This window comes from Lissotriton helveticus, chromosome 1_2 (assembly GCF_964261635.1).
Source record: "Lissotriton helveticus chromosome 1_2, aLisHel1.1, whole genome shotgun sequence".
In the NCBI taxonomy this organism is placed as follows: Eukaryota; Metazoa; Chordata; class Amphibia; order Caudata; family Salamandridae; genus Lissotriton; species Lissotriton helveticus.
In genome coordinates, this window is record NC_136058.1 from 78,281,363 (window position 1) to 78,300,427 (window position 19,065).

The 19,065-nt window shown below is 42.7% G+C and overlaps 1 protein-coding gene across 3 annotated transcripts in view; it reads right to left on the reverse strand.

Moving 5' to 3' along the window:
• LOC144798121 (interleukin-12 receptor subunit beta-2-like) overlaps positions 1–19,065 on the reverse strand; it is a 467,579-nt gene that overhangs the window by 76,202 nt on the left and 372,312 nt on the right. For all 3 annotated transcript variants that reach the window (XM_078668879.1, XM_078668885.1, XM_078668889.1), the window contains one exon: positions 17,705–17,804. In XM_078668879.1, the coding sequence (XP_078525005.1) occupies positions 17,705–17,804 (100 nt within the window). The remainder of the gene's footprint in view (positions 1–17,704; positions 17,805–19,065) is intronic.

A 19,065-nucleotide genomic window follows, 5' to 3' on the forward strand; every position in this document is an offset into this window, starting at 1 on the left:
AAGTCAGTCTTTCAAAAATTCCAAAGTATAGGACATGATAATCCAAATCCAAATGTTTCTCAAGAAAAGTCATTTTCAATCGTTCTGAATATCGGCGTTTGGGCAGATGTAACCCACGGACACGGTTTATGACTTTTCTTGAGAAACATTTGGATTTGGATTATCATGTCCTATACTTTGGAATTTTTGAAAGACTGACTTTGAGGATGCTATAAATTACTCAAGTCCATGGATGCTACTGGGAACGCCCCCAGCAACACCCATTGCACGCCCCTTTAACACAGGACACTGCTTTAAAGGGACTGATATTTATCAGGCAGGATGGGCCACAAAAAGTGGCTCAGTCCTGCCTGATAAATATCACTCAGTCTTCTGCGCCACTGGAACGTCACAAAAAGTGACGTTCCGGAGGCGCAAGGGGCTCGTAAATAAGGCCCTATAGGTTTCACACTCGTTATAGTTAGGAATTAGCATTTAAAAAACCTTTGAAATTCACTGAAAAAAACATAGGTTTCACACCAGTTATAGTTAGCTGGACATTTTACTCATACAAAACCATTGAAATTCCCTCGTTATAGTTAGTTGTACTCACTATAACTCACGCGCCCGCAATCCACTCCTGATGATGTCACATATTACATCATTGATGACATGGTCAGTGACATCACTGATGACATCACTGATGACATCTCAAATGACATCACTGATGACATCACTGATGACATCATCCAGTGAATGTGGTTTGCTTTGATATTTAAATATGTATTATATATACACTACTTTGCATTGAAGAATGAGTGGATATATAAATATAAATGTGTGGATGGTGGATTTAGTAACAGTGTCATTGATTGTTTCCTTGACTAATTTGTAGAGTCTCACTATATATAATGTGTAGTTACTAAACTGTGTGAAAGTCTTTATTGCTTTGTCTTAATTGCTATGTTAAAGACTATATTTGTTAATGGTTTCTTAACTGAGTATTTGTATGTGTAAATGAATGTCTATGTGGTTTGGTGGGGGGTGTGTGATTGCCAAAAAATGTGTGAATAGTTCATTCAGTAGGTATATGAGGTTAAGACTACATGTTTTAACAGTTCTTTCAGTGAGTGTATATGTTTATGGGTGTGGTGGTGATGAAATATTTCTCTCAATGGTACATCTCCATTAAACTTGAAAAAAGGCAGTGTATGTGACAGTTATATCTAATTAAGGGTGCCTAAGACTTAGTGATTGTATGAGTCACTATATGGATAACTGTATACTTGTAATAGTGATTTCATAACACACTAAGTGTGAGTTACTATCTATATAAATAGATGAAGTGGTGTTTGTATAAGTGTGTAGGTGAGTAAATGTAAGTATAATCAATTGTTTGCAGAAGTCAGAAGGATGTCTTTATAAGTGAATACAATGTGTGCTGGTGTGTAATGTTGAAATAGGCGTATAAGTATATTTGATAGTGTTCTGTTGATTATTCACTGCATATGACACTAAATCTATAGGTAAGTGATTAGATGTGTGTATAGTTCTATGAATAACTGAGTGGGTGTTTAGATATTTCTATTGGTGTGTCAATGGTTTTAAATATGGCACTTTCTATTTTACAGTGAGTGATGAAAGATTATACTAGTGTGTGATGAGGTGTATTTGATTGTCACATGAATGATGTCATCAGTGATGTCATCAGTGATGTCATTTGAGATGTCATCAGTGATGTCATCAGTGATGTCACTGACCATGTATAATATGTGATGCACCCCTTCACACCCTAATATAATCTTTGATACACTCACTCTAAAATACAGACCACCATTCTCGAAACCATCTACACACCCATACCAGTTAGTACATTCCCACTCACTGATTCATAGATGCACACACATCCACTCACTCACCCATACAGTCGCTCATTCATGCAGTCACTCATCTATACAGCCACTGATATATGCAATCATATACCCATACAGACACTCACACACTGCCTCTCACTCATAGAGTTAATGATACACCTAGTCGGTCAGGCAAAGAATTAATCACATTGCCATTTACTCACCTATACAGTTATAGACACACCACCTCACTTATTCATACAGATACTAATACATACTTACTATCTTATCAATCACTGACTCAAGCACACACTCATCCAAACAGTCACTGTCACAATCCTCACTTTCACATATAGTCACTTATATACTCCAGCACTTACATATACTGCCTTTCCCATATGTAGTTACTCACACATATTCCACTGAGATATCCACTCACTCTTGAACACTCACTCATGAACCCATTACCCAGTGATTCACCCCTCACACATCCATGCAGTGAGTCACATACCCCCCACCCACCCACACAGAAACTCAGGCACCCAATCATTAACCCCTATAGACACTCATGTAGCTACTCTCCAACACATGCAGCCACTTACACACTACTGACAGACTGATACGGACATTGACACAGATTAGTCATTCACCCATGCATACACTAAGACATGTTCTATCACTCACTTATTTAGTCAGTCCCATACTCACCAAATCATCCATTCAGACACTCATTCAGCCACTCATTCCGTTTGGCGGGTCGATGGCGGCATCACAGCGTTGCTGCCATTGTTGGAACGAGGGCAAACTGGAGCCCATGCAGGGGGAAGCCAGTTCGAAGGTTCCGGTCGACAGCACATAAGGCGGGGCAGGTTCCGCCATGGGCATTTGCAAATTTGAAAAGGCTGTGATTACAAGTTGTTTAGAGGCGCGCCCACTGGGGAAAATACAAGGACACTACATCTCCCATAATTCCTTGCAAGAGGCCACACCTTATGGGCAGGTGATACAATTATCGTGTGTGTCTTTATAAGCGCTTCCAGCCATCTTTGCCAAAAAACGCCACTGAAGAAAGTATCACTCCTGAAACTCGTCTGGCGTTACCTTTTGACTTTTGATTATTGCTGCCCTGATGGTCCCAGCTGGCAGGCTGCCTTCCAATAAAAGTGGACCTTATACTTACCCTTGTGTGGCTCTATTTCAAAGGGGTTCCTGTGAGTGTGGACATATATATATATTTATATATATATATATTACCTACTGGCGGTCGCCAGTAGGTATATATAGTTAGGAACTAGTTTCCATAGGAAATCCGCAACATTCTATTGGGAATAACTTTGGCGCCGGTTGATGAATCTTCGCGAATTTCTCAAAGAAGATGGCCCGCTCCTTCCCTGAAAGTTTTGGGGTGATTCGTGAAGTGGGGGCTGAACGGAATTACAAGAAATTTGGCAAAAAGGTAGAGTTTGGTTTGCAAATCGCCCTTTTGCTCAAATGGTGTAAATCCGTTGAGTAGTTGTTGAGAAAATCGAATTTGCAAAAATGTATAAATCTATAAGCGTGCACCGTACGCGGATGTGTACGCGTACCGTGCACGCACGGTCCACGTACCGTGCGCGTACGTACGCGTACGTATGCAGACTTTTGCGAGCGCGAGCTGCATGCTGATTGGCTGCCAACTGTCTGTCAACACTCCAAACCTGAAATTGTTGGCAGCCATCTTGTGACTCGGTAGACTGAGGCACCAGAAAGCAGGAAAACAAACGTGTAGAACTCAAAAAGTGGGCAGGGTAGAAGCACCCTGACCCCCTAGGCCTGCTCAGGGGGTCCCACAAGGACCCCAAGGCCCCAACATTTTTAAAAAAAAAAATCTGAAAATTGCGGAGTCCGCGTACGGTATGCGTACGTGCGCGTACGTGCACGTACGTGTACGCGCACCGTACGCGGACCCCGTGATTTTTGAAAAAAAATAAAAAAATTAGGCTTTGGGGGTCCTTGTGGGACCCCCTGAGCAGGCCTAGGGGGTCAGGGTGCTTCTACCATGCCCCCTTTTTGAGTTCTACATGTTTGTTTTTCTGCTTTCTCATCGCTCAGTCTACCGAGGCACAAGATGGCTGCCAACAATTTCTGGTTTGGAGTGTTGACAGACAGTTGGCAGCCAATCAGCATGCAGCTCATGCTCGGAAAGGCATGCTCATTGGCTGTCAACGCTACAAACCAGGAAGTGTTGGCAACCATCTTCTGGCACAAGAAAGCAGAAAAACAAATGTGTAAAACACAAAAAGGGGGCAGGGTAGAAAACCCTGACCCCCTAGGCCTGCTCAGGGAGTCCCACAAGGACCCCCTAGGCCCCCCAAAAATTTAAAACAACCCGGTTTGCTTTTTTAAAATTACCCCCCAGGGAAACCAAATCCTAGGGGCATAGTGAAAAAGAAGTGTGGGGGGGACCCAATCCCCCCACACTGCCCCGGGGACCGCCACCCCCCGGGGCAAAGCAATGCAGCCCCCTGGCGCATACTGGAGGCTCCTTGTGGGCTAGTTGACCCCCAGGGACACCCAATATGCAAGGGGAATTAGTTCCCCCTCTGCAAACACGCCAGGGGGCTGCATTGCAGAGAGGTGTAAAAAGGGGTGTGGCCTCATTACACCTCTCTGCAACACAGCCCCATGGCACATACTGGAGGTTCCTGGTGGGCTAGTTTGCCCCCAGGGACACCCAGTATGCAAGGGGAATTAGTTCCCCCTCTGCAAACGCGCCAGGGGGCTGTCTTGCAGAGAGGTGTAAACCAAAAAATATTTGGGGCCTTGGTGGTCCTTGTGGGACCTCCTGAGCAGGCCTAGGGGGTCAGGGTGCTTTTACCCTGCCCCCTTTTTGAGTTCTAAAACTTTCCAATCAGGAGCTGCATGCTCATTGGCTTTCAACACTTCAAACCAGGAAATGTTGGCAGCCATCTTGTGCTCGGTAGACCGAGGCACAAGAAAGCAGAAAAACAAACGTGTAGAACACAAAAAGGGGACAGGGTAGAATCACCCTGATCCCCTAGGCCTGCCCAGGTGGTCCCGCAAGGACCCCCAAAGCCACAATTTTCTTTTTTTTAAACCCGTTTTATTTTTTCAACTTACCCCCAGGGGGACAAAATCACATGGGAATAGTGATAAAGAAGTGTGGGGGGGCCCCAATCCCCCCACACTGCCCGGGGATCACCACCCCCCGGGGAAAAGCAACGCAGCCCCCTGGCGCATAATGGAGGCTCATGGTGGGCTAGTTGGCCTCCAGGGACCCCCAGTATGCAAGGGAACTTAATCCCCCCAATTTAGAACACTCTACACGGCGCGTTTGCACAGTTTAAGTTGGGGAATTAATTCCTGTTCAATCTAGAGGTCCCCTAGAGGGAACTAGTCCAACAGGTATCTCCAGTAAGCGCCATGGAGCTGTGCTGCAGAGTGTTGTAAAAAGGAGGCGTGCCCTCTGAACACCTGCCTGCAAAAATTTAGTAAATCAGTATTAAAAAAATTAATACTTTAAAAATTGTCATTTAAAAAACCTTCGAAATTCAATGGAAAAACCATAGGTTTCAGGCCTGATATAGTTAGGAATTAGCATTTAAAAAACCATTGAAATTCACTGAAAAAACCATAGGTTTCAGGCCTTATATAGTTAGGAATTAGCATTTAAAAAACCTTTGAAATTCACTGAAAAAACCATAGGTTTCAGGCCTTATATAGTTAGGAATTAGCATTTAAAAAACCTTATAAATTCACTGAAAAAACCATAGGTTTCAGGCCTTATATAGTTAGGAATTAGCATTTAAAAAACCTTTGAAATTCACTGAAAAAACCATAGGTTTCAGGCCTTATATAGTTAGGAATTAGCATTTAAAAAACCTTACAAATTCACTGAAAAAACCATAGGTTTCAGGCCTTATATAGTTAGGAATTAGCATTTAAAAAACCTTTGAAATTCACTGAAAAAACCATAGGTTTGAGGCCTTATATAGTTAGGAATTAGCATTTAAAAAAACTTTGAAATTCACTCAAAAAACTATAAGTTTTAGGGGTGTTATAGTTAGCTGGACATTTCACTCATACAAAACCATTGAAATTGCTCTTATATAGTTAGTTGTACTAACTATATTTCGCGCACCCGCAATCCACTGCTGATGATGTCACATATTACATCATTCATGACATGGTCAGTGACATCACTGATGACATCTCAAATGACATCACTGATGACATCACTGATGACATCATCCACGTGACAATCACATACACCTTTTTATACCCTAGTAAAATCTTTCATCACTCTTTGTAAAATACAGAGTATCATATTTGAATCCATTGACACAGCAATACAAGTATCTAAAAACCCACTCAGTGATTCCTAGATGTATACACACATCTAATCACTTACCTGTAGATTCACTCATACATGCTGTCAATGAACAATAGAACACTATCAAAAATAATTATACACCTATATCGACATTACACACCAGCACACAACCAATTCACATTTGAAGTTATCCTATTCACTAATGCAAACAATGGATCATACTTACATACTTACTTAGCTACACACTTATACAAACACCACTTCATAGTAAGTCATACTTAGTGTATTATAAAATCATTATTACAAGTATACAGTTATCCATATAGTCGCTCACACAATCATTGAGTCTTATGTATACTTATTGCCCTTGTCACATCACGCCTTGATTATGGCAATCTGCTCTATCTGGGAGCCACCGGTAAGGCCATCAACCGCCTCCAGGTGCTGCAGAATGCAGCGGCTCGCCTGATTCTGAAATTCCCTAAGAGATCAGCGTCCAAGGCAGCTCTTCAGGCCCTTCATTGGCTCCCAGTAAGGAGCAGGGTCGAGTTTAAGGCCCTTTGCACATGCCACCGGATCTTGGGTGGTAAGGCACCAGCTCCGCTTCAGGGCTTGATCACCCGGTACGCGCCGGCGCGCGCTCTCCGGTCCTCCTGTGCGGGGCTACTAATAGTCCCCAGGATAAAAAAGGCACGCATGGGAGGCAGGTCTTTTAGATACCTGGCCGCGAAAAGCTGGAATGCCCTGCCATTGAACCTTCGTCTGGAGCCATCTGAACCTGGCTTCAGGAAGAAATTAAAAACCCACCTCTACACGCAGTAAGCCGGGCTGGCCTTGCGCTGCGACTCTGCTGATTTCACTCACCACAGCGCGGGGACACGCCATTTGTGCGTAACCATGCGCTTTATAAATTTCCCTTATTATTATTATTATTATTATTTATATAAAACAACTGACACATACACTGCCTTTTATTTTTCTAGTTTGTTGGACATGTACCATTGAGAAATATATTTGCTCATCACTACACCCATAAAGATATTCACTCACCCAAACAACTGTTAGAACATGTAATTATAACTTCATATATCTACTCAATCAACTATTCACTCATCTTTGGGCAATCACCCCCCCCCCCCCCCCACCGAACCATACACACATTCACTCTCCAATACAAATACTCAGTTAACTAATCAATAACTAATATAGACTTTCACATAGCTAGTAACCAACTGGAGAACCAGTTTACACAACAACTGACAAAGTGATACAGATATTCACACAGTTTAGTCACTATCCACTATATTTAGTGAGTCACTATAAATTGTTAAAGTAAACAGTCAATTACACTGCTACTAAATCCTCCATCCAAATATTTATTTCTATATATCCACTCATTCTTCAATGCAAATTACTATATATATATAATGCATATTTAAATAACGAACCTAACCACATTCATGAATGATGTAATATGTGACATCATCAGCAGTGGATTGCGGGTGCGCGAAATATAGTTAGTACAACTAACTATATAGGAGCAATTTCAATGGTTTTGTATGAGTGAAATGTCCAGCTAACTACAACACCCCTAAAACGTAAAGTTTTTTGAGTGAATTTCAAAGTTTTTTAAATGCTAATTCCTAACTATATAAGGCCTCAAACCTATGGTTTTTTCAGTGAATATATATATATATTATATATATATATATATATATATATATATATATATATATATATATATATATATATATATACTGAAAAAAGCTAAGGTTGAGTTATAGTTAGGTGATTAAGTCAGTGACAACATTGTAAACTAAAATAAATACAGAAATTCACAAGTTATAGTTAGCAGAACTAACTATAGCTAACTATAACTTGCCCCCTTACCATGCACTGCTTATGAACTGACATATTACATGACTCATGACATAATCTATGACATCATTTATGACATCACGGATGGCATTTCAAAGGACAAAACTGATGACATCACTGAAGGAAGACATCGTCGAATGAGTGTGTAAGTTTGTTTTATAGTGTACATAGTGGCTGGTAACTACCATAGTACTTGTCTACCTAATTTTGTACAGCTTTGGTCCAGGGAATGGGTGTAAGTGTTTACAAAACACATACGATCCTAATGCATCATAGGTGTGTAGAGGTATTGAACATTTGTTTAATCTTTGTATTTACGAGTAACTCCATGTGTAGGTGACAATTGATGGCTTGTGTTCAACATGTTCCACAGAGGGTTTTTGGCTCTGCAGTGGTGGCTCCTCTGCTAAGGCGGAGTAGCCTTGCCCCACTGCTTTTTGCAGTGAAAGAAAAGGAAAAATAACATTAAAAACATGATTATCATTTTGTTTGTTCCTGCTGCAGCGTCTTGGCGGGGTGGTGCAATTATCTCTGCTCTCAGAGCAGGGGGAGGAGTGGTGGGCACTATGTAAGTGTGCATGAATGTTTGGCTGGCCCTCTCGGCCAGCCAAACATTCATGTGCACTTTGCACGTTATCTACCCGGGCTGCATTACAGCCTGTGTGGAGAACATGCCCAGGCTCCCATTCCCTGGCTGAGCGCCGAACCACGGCACTCAGAGCAATAACAATGCTGCATTGAAGCATTGTGATTGGCTATGGGGAGCCTGGGTGCTGCTTGTTTTCTGAGAAGGGGCCAGTAAGAGGATGGAGGGCGGAGGAGAGGCGGCGACTGGCCAGCCAGCCAACCGGCAGGTTAGGGATTTTTTATTTTTTACCCCCTTTCTCTCTCCTCTCCCTCTTCCCCCCTACTCACTGCTGCTTTCCGGGAGCAGACACCACTGTTGCTCTGTAGAAAAGTTTCCAACAGGGCAAAGATTCTACATACTACATACTAAGAATTGTAAGCAGCCTTGCGTTGTTAAACATAATCATCTCAGCATGACAATTTCTACTTAACATAGAAACCTGGGTTCCAGGTACTAACCAATGTACATGTGCTAGTTTTGTTTCAGAAGGTGGGTTATCTGTAACGTTTTCACCACAGTATGAAGGCTGCAGGTAGCATGATCTTTACACCTTCGTTATTTTAATTGAATAGTCTCTCTTTGTTCAAGTTTTGTATAGAGTGTACACTGTTCTTAGTAGATCCTTTTTAATAATCTGTGATGTATTTCTCATGAGAGTTTCACTGTCTGCAAGTAGTGTGGTATGGAGAAATCTCCATAGAGTAAACACTGTTATCCACTTTTCTACTCATATCCACTTCATTTCTCAATGTAGGTTCAGTGTCTGTGAGAGGTTAAATACAGGTAAAGGCTGTCTGTAGTATGGCGTTAGTTATGTAACAGGGCTTGAAAGTCTGAAGGAACTTGGTTTTTACTGAAAAGTTGAATACTGATTGAACATGTTGTGCAGTACAGGTTACCCTTTTATCTATGGTTGACAGTCATGAGATCATTTACCCATGAAGTGTATGGTAGAGGGTAAATGTTGTACATAGCACAAGTTTGCTTCATCTTTGGGGGTTGTACGTATGATGCCTCATAGTTTTCAGTGCTATTTTGCACCTACTTTCATAGCTCTAAAATCCTTGTATAGAGGAGTTTGTACAAAAGAAGCTTGGGTGATGTCACTAGTGACGTCATCAATGATGTCATCAGTTATGTCAAATTATGTCATAGAACATTTTAAGAGTGACATAATATGTGACGTCATAAGTAGCGCATGGCAAGGTGCATTCTAAGTATAACTGGTGAATTTCTGTGTTTCTTTAGTTCAAAACATTAATGTTGTTACTGACATATTCACCTAACTATAGCGTCACTTTAACCTTTGCTTTTTCAGTGAATTTCTGCATTTTGAAAAAGAAACATCTTTATTAAACTTAATTTTTACTATACAAATGTGCCAAGTACAGTGAGCAAAAAGGAAATTGCATAGAGTCAGCAGTCCAATTGGCTGAATGTCTAAAAAACATAGACAATGCATGTCAAGCCTTATAACAGAAGGGGAAAGACTGAGGGGCATAGTAGCAAGAACCTCGTTAGAATTATCGCAGTTTTAGCGGCAGAAAACTGCCACTAAAACTGCGATAATGGGCTTGCTAATATGCGTTATAGAAATCCAAAAGAAGTCCAGGTTAGATGTGCAGCACATCTAACCTGGGCTTCTAACGCATATTAGCATGCCCATTACCGCACCAGCGATAATGTTAACGAGGTTCTTGATAATATGCACCTGAGAGCCTTGACTTCATGCTCGGAATAGGAAGGTATCTGAAATCGGAAAGTAAGGAGGAAATCAAGCTATAGGGTTATTCCGCCACCAAAATGACCATAGGCTGTCATCTAGATTTTATGATTTTGTCTCTATTTGCACACTCCACACATTCTCTCACCAAAATTTCAATTGAATGATCCATTTCTGGCCACCAATACATGCCTCTCAATCTCTCTTTGGGCTTTGAAATCCCTGTTGACGTTCATGGGCAATATCAATTAAATTTCCCCTTAGGCTAACAGGAGCAATTAATCTTGTCCCACGTATTTTCAAACCTCCTTGATGCGAAAGTTTGTTTCTAACTTTCTAGAAACCTTTAGATTGGCCTTGAATTTTTGCCTTACCTTTCCAACACTGTTCATAGACCTGAAAACCTCCTGTAATACAGAATGATAATCAACTTCTTTCAACTGCTGTTCTTTCTTTATAATACCCTCACTGATTAAACACACATCAAAGTCATCGCCATCATCATCATCTTCTTCCATATCTTCTGCATATCTTCTGCATCATTCTTATCCCTTATGAGATACGCGCAGCAATCTGCCATATTCTGTACCTCCTACCTATGTTACCACAAACTGAAATTCCTGATGGGACACAACCCATTTTTAAATTCTCCCTGGAATAGCATCAAACCCTTTCTTTTCTAACACCACCTTTATAGGTTAATGGTTGGTCTTGATTTCAAATCTACTGCCTCAGACACATTTCCTTAACTTTCTTGTCACCCAATGAACAGCTATTGACTCCATTTCAATTACAGAATAGTTTAATCCGGCACCTTGCAATCCTGTAGAAATAAATAAAATAGTAAACTCGAATAGGTCACGTTACAACGCACGCGTTTACAACGCATGCCAGTACAACACGGTCATTACCACGACCGCTTTGCTACATCGCATACCATTACAATGCAAGTTGTTACAACGACTTGGTGTGGGGGGGCGCTGGAGTTAGTTAGTATAATTTACTATTCCAACTCCAGTCTGTGCAACATCAGGGAAGGTGTAGGATTTTAAATCCAACACCATCTGCCTCCTACAGCAGGTCGTTGTAACCACTTGCGTTGTAATGTTATGCGATGTAACACCGCTGTGATTGCAATGACCACATTGTAATGGAATGCGTAGTCTCGCATTCATTGTAAACTGTGTTTTTCAGGCACTCTGCACCATATGTGCATTGAAACATTGCTTCCCAACCCTTCGAACTGGCATCTGTCATGATCACAGTGGCATGTCATGCAGATTTGTAGAGTGCACTATTACCTGGGAGGCTATCCTGGTCCTGAGCAGGTGTGAGCCTAGGCACACTGAGGGCCTAGTGGGATTACTCGAAAAGCCTGGTCTTCAGCTTCTTGCGGAATTCAAGAAGTGAGGAGGAAGCTTTTATGTTTAGAGGCAGGTCACTCCATGTTTAAGGAGCAATGTAGGAGAAGGCTCGACTGCCAGTTCTGGGGTTTTGTATACCTGTGATCTGTTTAAGTAGGAGTCTGGATGAGAGGAGGTGCCTTGAAGGTTTGTGAAAGCAGATATGATTTCTGAGGTATTCTGGGTCAATGTTATGTAGTACCTTGAAAGTGTGGGTGAAGAGTTTTGATCAGGTTCGTTTGTGAATGGGGAGCCAGTGGAGCTCCTTCAGGAGTTGTGGGATCTGAGTGCAGCGTAGGAGGTTGAGAGTGATTCTAGTCACCGAGTTCTGAATGGTCTACAACTTTCTGGGGAGTTTTTTTGTTGATTCAGGCATAGTTGGTGTTCCGGTAGTCCAACTTGCTTTTGACTAGGGCATGCATGATGGTTTTCCTTGTGCTAATTGGGCCACATGCATCAAGCATGTTTGCCCTTGCAAACGGGCCGACTCACAGAATCAGCCCGGTTACGAGGTCAAAGATGCCTTTTCGGATGCATCAAAGGCTTACCATTCGCAACTTATGTAATCACAATTTTGTGCTAATACCTAAATTGCAAATGCATTATGGGAATTGCAATTTGCAATTACCTAAATAAGATGCATCAAGCCTTTTCTAAATGCAAACTTTGCATTTAGGAAATGCTTATTACCATCCTTTTAAGTTGATGTTAATTTGCGCATGCTTTGAAAAATGCACAAAAGTGCATTTTTCAAAGTGGTGTGCTGCGCACACATGCCCTTCGGGTATGTGTGTGCTGCACATGTGCATACTTACTTTTTTTGGGGGTGCATCAGGGGGGCCTTAAGCCCCTTGGCACCCTTGGAATTGCATTTGCAATTTGCGGTTACCAATTTGGTAATCACAATTTGCTAATGCATTCCCATTCATTCCTATGGGCCTGTTGGCCCATAAGAATGAATGGAGTGACATTATCTCATAGCGATTTGCAATTTGCGAATCGCTATTAGGTAATGTTTAGAAATCACAAAATGCAATGCGATTCCTACATGCACAAGGAATTGCAATTCCTAAGTAGCGATTCCTTAAAAATCGCTATTTAGGAATCACAATTCCTTATGTTGATGCATGCGGCAGACAGCTCCTTTTCTTAACAAACTTCTCAATCTTTTAGTTTTCTCTGTAAAGTTAGATATGAACTTACTATAAAACACCGACATACCTAGGAGCTTGGCTACTTCCTCCTTGCAACAGGGCTTGACATGTCACAAATAGCTTTTACTAATTTCTGTTTAGATTCAATACCTGTGTAAGTAATCTTATGACTCAAATCATAAATCTGTAAATTTAAACTCGCACTTCTTGGCTTTGCACATTAATTTAAAAAAACACCTCAAATACTCTTTGAAGATGCTCACTAACATTGCTTTAAAAAAAAATATCATCTTGATAAATCTTCACTCAATGCACTCTCTTCAACACATTTTCTGTGGCTTTCTGGGAAACAATAGCTGCCGAAATAAGGCCAAAAGACACTCGCAGAAAAGTAAAAAGTGCTAAAAGGTTAGATCATGAGATTCATGATGCAATCTCACCTGGTGATATGTCAAAGTTAAATCTAGCAAAGAAAAGTGTGTTGCACTTTTAACATTCAGAAAAGGGGGTGGTGATGAACAGAGTGTCTGAATTAAGCAGACCACTCTTACCCAGTCCAAAGATCAGGGCTTAATCCATCACCGTTATTTAGCTCACTGCCCCATCCCAGCTCAGAACCTGGCTATATGCAAATTAGTCTGTCCCTGGCCCAGTGCATCATGGGAACAGGGCAGACCAAACTACCAAGCCAATTCTTCACCAGAAAGGATACAAGCTTCCGGGGACCGGTTTCTGGCATTTCAGCCTCGTCAGCCCGGCTTGCTTGAATCCTGATGGAGCAGTGAGCAAGAGACTCATGTCTGAGTATACCCTGCCACACCTATAGTGGCCAAAAACGATTCAGAAAAGGGGGTGGTGATGAACAGAGTGTCTGAATTAAGCAGACCACTCTTACCCAGTCCAAAGATCAGGGCTTAATCCATCACCGTTATTTAGCTCACTGCCCCATCCCAGCTCAGAACCTGGCTATATGCAAATTAGTCTGTCCCTGGCCCAGTGCATCATGGGAACAGGGCAGACCAAACTACTAAGCCAATTCTTCACCAGAAAGGATACAAGCTTCCGGGGACCGGTTTCTGGCATTTCAGCCTCGTCGGCCCGGCTTGCTTGAATCCTGATGGAGCAGTGAGCAAGGGACTCATGTCTGAGTATACCCTGCCACACCTATAGTGGCCAAAAACGATTCAGAAAAGGGGGTGGTGATGAACAGAGTGTCTGAATTAAGCAGACCACTCTTACCCAGTCCAAAGATCAGGGCTTAATCCATCACCGTTATTTAGCTCACTGCCCCATCCCAGCTCAGAACCTGGCTATATGCAAATTAGTCTGTCCCTGGCCCAGTGCATCATGGGAACAGGGCAGACCAAACTACCAAGCCAATTCTTCACCAGAAAGGATACAAGCTTCCGGGGACCGGTTTCTGGCATTTCAGCCTCGTCGGCCCGGCTTGCTTGAATCCTGATGGAGCAGTGAGCAGGGGACTCATGTCTGAGTATACCCTGTCACACCTATAGTGGCCAAAAACGATTCAGAAAAGGGGGTGGTGATGAACAGAGTGTCTGAATTAAGCAGACCACTCTTACCCAGTCCAAAGATCAGGGCTTAATCCATCACCGTTATTTAGCTCACTGCCCCATCCCAGCTCAGAACCTGGCTATATGCAAATTAGTCTGTCCCTGGCCCAGTGCATCATGGGAACAGGGCAGACCAAACTACCAAGCCAATTCTTCACCAGAAAGGATACAAGCTTCCGGGGACCGGTTTCTGGCATTTCAGCCTCGTCGGCCCGGCTTGCTTGAATCCTGATGGAGCAGTGAGCAAGGGACTCATGTCTGAGTATACCCTGCCACACCTATAGTGGCCAAAAACGATTCAGAAAAGGGGGTGGTGATGAACAGAGTGTCTGAATTAAGCAGACCACTCTTACCCAGTCCAAAGATCAGGGCTTAATCCATCACCGTTATTTAGCTCACTGCCCCATCCCAGCTCAGAACCTGGCTATATGCAAATTAGTCTGTCCCTGGCCCAGTGCATCATGGGAACAGGGCAGACCAAACTACCAAGCCAATTCTTCACCAGAAAGGATACAAGCTTCCGGAGACCGGTTTCTGGCATTTCAGCCTCGTCGGCCCAGCTTGCTTGAATCCTGATGGAGCAGTGAGCAAGGGACTCATGTCTGAGTATACCCTGCCACACCTATAGTGGCCAAAAACGATTCAGAAAAGGGGGTGGTGATGAACAGAGTGTCTGAATTAAGCAGACCACTCTTACCCAGTCCAAAGATCAGGGCTTAATCCATCACCGTTATTTAGCTCACTGCCCCATCCCAGCTCAGAACCTGGCTTTATGCAAATTAGTCTGTCCCTGGCCCAGTGCATCATGGGAACAGGGCAGACCAAACTACCAAGCCAATTCTTCACCAGAAAGGATACAAGCTTCCGGGGACCGGTTTCTGGCATTTCAGCCTCGTCGGCCCGGCTTGCTTGAATCCTGATGGAGCAGTGAGCAAGGGACTCATGTCTGAGTATACCCTGCCACACCTATAGTGGCCAAAAACGATTCAGAAAAGGGGGTGGTGATGAACAGAGTGTCTGAATTAAGCAGACCACTCTTACCCAGTCCAAAGATCAGGGCTTAATCCTTCACCGTTATTTAGCTCACTGCCCCATCCCCGCTCAGAACCTGGCTATATGCAAATTAGTCTGTCCCTGGCCCAGTGCATCATGGGAACAGGGCAGACCAAACTACCAAGCCAATTCTTCCCCAGAAAGGATACAAGCTTCCGGGGACCGGTTTCTGGCATTTCAGCCTCGTCGGCCCGGCTTGCTTGAATCCTGATGGAGCAGTGAGCAAGGGACTCATGTCTGAGTATACCCTGCCACACCTATAGTGGCCAAAAACGATTCAGAAAAGGGGGTGGTGATGAACAGAGTGTCTGAATTAAGCAGACCACTCTTACCCAGTCCAAAGATCAGGGCTTAATCCATCACCGTTATTTAGCTCACTGCCCCATCCCAGCTCAGAACCTGGCTATATGCAAATTAGTCTGTCCCTGGCCCAGTGCATCATGGGAACAGGGCAGACCAAACTACCAAGCCAATTCTTCACCAGAAAGGATACAAGCTTCCGGGGACCGGTTTCTGGCATTCCAGCCTCGTCGGCCCGGCTTGCTTGAATCCTGATGGAGCCTGAAATGGCAGAAACCGGTCCCCGGAAGCTTGTTTCCTTCCCAGTACAAGAATTGGCTTGGTAGTTCGGTTTGCCCTGTTCCCATCATGCACTGAGACAGGAACAGACTAATTTGCATATAGCCAAGTTCTGAGCTGGGATGGTGCAGTGAGCTAAAAAACGGTGATGGATCAAGCCCTGATCTTTGGACTGGGTAAGAGTGGTCTGCTTAATTCAGGCACTCTGTTCATCACCACCCCCTTTTCTGAATCATTTTGTCCACCATAAGCGTGGAAGGGTATACTCAGATGTGAGTCCCTTGCTCATTGCACCATCAGGATTCAAGCAAGCCGGGCCGACGACGCCTGAAATGGCAGAAACCGGTCCCCGGAAGCTTGTTTCCTTCCCAGTACAAGAATTGGCTTGGTAGTTTGGTTTGCCCTGTTCCCATCATGCACTGGGACAGGAACAGACTAATTTGCATATAGCCAAGTTCTGAGCTGGGATGGTGCAGTGAGCTAAAAAACGGTGATGGATCAAGCCCTGATCTTTGGACTGGGTAAGAGTGGTCTGCTTAATTCAGGCACTCTGTTCATCACCACCCCCTTTTCTGAAGCACTTTTAACATTGACACCATTTCTGTTATATTCAGAGGCAGATAATGAGCTACTACCAAACCACAAAACGAGGGCCAGAGGAGATTTAGAGACCAGCCAATACTTATAATAACCACAAATAAACACCTGGGTTTAATAGAGAGAACAGAAGTACTGAGAGTTGGTGTACCTAACTGATGTGGGGTATTCCCTTTAAAGGATAAATTCCCTCACCCACCAGAGGTGGCATGATTCATCATTGGGAACCTCCTTGCACCGTGATGCCAAGTCACGGTGCGATCTATAACCCTCTCACAAGAGGGTGGAGTTCAGGGATGTTTTCAGAGGTATGATAAATACCTTTCTAATGACCACAAAATGGTGAGGGAAGCAGGACGTCAGTGAAGTGTGCCCAAATTAAAACTGCCCCCAAGAAACACAACACAAAATATTCATGCATCCCTGGGTCAGAATTAAAACAAAGCAGAGGGCCAGCCTGGCATGATCATACCCGGTGGATTTTTTCAAAATAGTAGATCTACACGAACACACTTATTTAACTCATGCAAGTCGACACACAGCCTAGCTTCACCATTGGCCTTGTGTGTTATCACCACAGAGGCCAGTTGCTCTGACTCTGACTCTGTTGCTTTTACTTCCTCATTTATCCCATTACTCTTCAACTTTTCCAACTCTTTGTACTTGATGTCTTTTACCATTATAGGTACACTTTTGACTTTACCTACTTTCTTTTCAAAGATTTTTTTAATTTTAATTTTATGAATCTACCCATTAAGGCACCCACTGTCAAGTTAACAAAGTTGAATCAATTCAGAGTGAAATTATCCAAGATATTTATTAAGTTAGCACTCCTACACTACTTCTCTTTCCAACTAACAACTGGCAAATCATAGTCCTGCTATTCTACCAAGCATTCTAAACAGCACCGACCTGACATTCTAGGATGGAAGATAAAACAACTCACTTACCTTTGCAGACTGATGCTCCTTAGCCCATGTGCTATTAGCTGGGTCTGGGACAGATATGCTGCACCAGCTTGGCAAGATGGTAGACAGGAGCAATAATATTCTAGAAAGAAATGAAGTAAAATGCAATTGGATTTTAAATACCACTTGTTACACTTTTAGAATCAGTCAGTAGAAGAGAGGCTTATGTCTTCATGAAATCCCTGATGCCTGTGGTGATATTGGTAAGGTATTTTCTATTGCCTAATATTGAAGGGGGAGGTTGTGGTCTATTGGTTATACCATCACCTTGGGTGCTAATGTCCTTGGGCTAAGATCAAGTGTAGTGCAGTAGCTAAAGCTCTACACTTGACAGAAAGCTGCAATGCTTGGTTAAATTTAATGGGTTAGATGGAGCACAACTTGTAATTTCTGGTGGTTTGAAGATGAATTTTTAAAAATGCACATCACAAACATTTACCAAATGAAAATGCCACATACATTAACCAACCCCAAAAATGTGACCAGAGCCCAGACAAAGTACTGATACAGATAGTGCCTGGATTCCAAAGCAACTACAATTGCAGTATGAAGGTACACTATAAACACACCACTATGGGCACATTAACACTTTCAGAAAGAGCCCTATATAGCAGCTTAGCAACATCATGACATCTTCTGTGTGCGTAAGAAATATTAAAAACAGAACTAGAATGGATAAAACCTTACATGCACAAGCATACACAAAGCACTACCATGCAACAAATTCAATCAACTCAATGTTTGCACATCACATTGCAGTCCCACGAAAGGAATGCAAGTGCCTTTGTAAGTCTTTAGTAAATCTACCCCCATTGCCACAAATCTCAGGTATGCATTCCACATAAACAGCATAACATAAACTAAACACAAGTGCATTATTCTACACGCACTTTGAGACAAAACGTCCACTCACACATAAAAATCATGTAAAACAAAGTGTTTGTTAGGGTGTCCAGGGACCAAACAACCAGGATACCAGCAAGGCACCATCCCATTCACTAAACACCAGAACATGCCCAAGCCAACTGGGCACAGGTAAAGATTATGAATATAACCAAAAGAACAGTATTGGAACTGCAGATTCCAAGCCAGCCAACAACAATCTATGAAAGTCCACTAGATCTGAGCTCTTGTGTTAGACCTGTCCACCTTAAGGTGGTCTTCTCCCAAATGTTTTGCCTGCTTGCCTACAATTTTGCTGAATTTGTTTTTATTGGCTTTAGGACTCTGTGCACTTTACCACTGCTAACTAATGCAAAAGTGCTTGTGCTCACTCCCCTAAACAAAGTTTGATTGACGTACACCTACATGACATATTTAATTTACTTGTAAGTTTCTTGAAG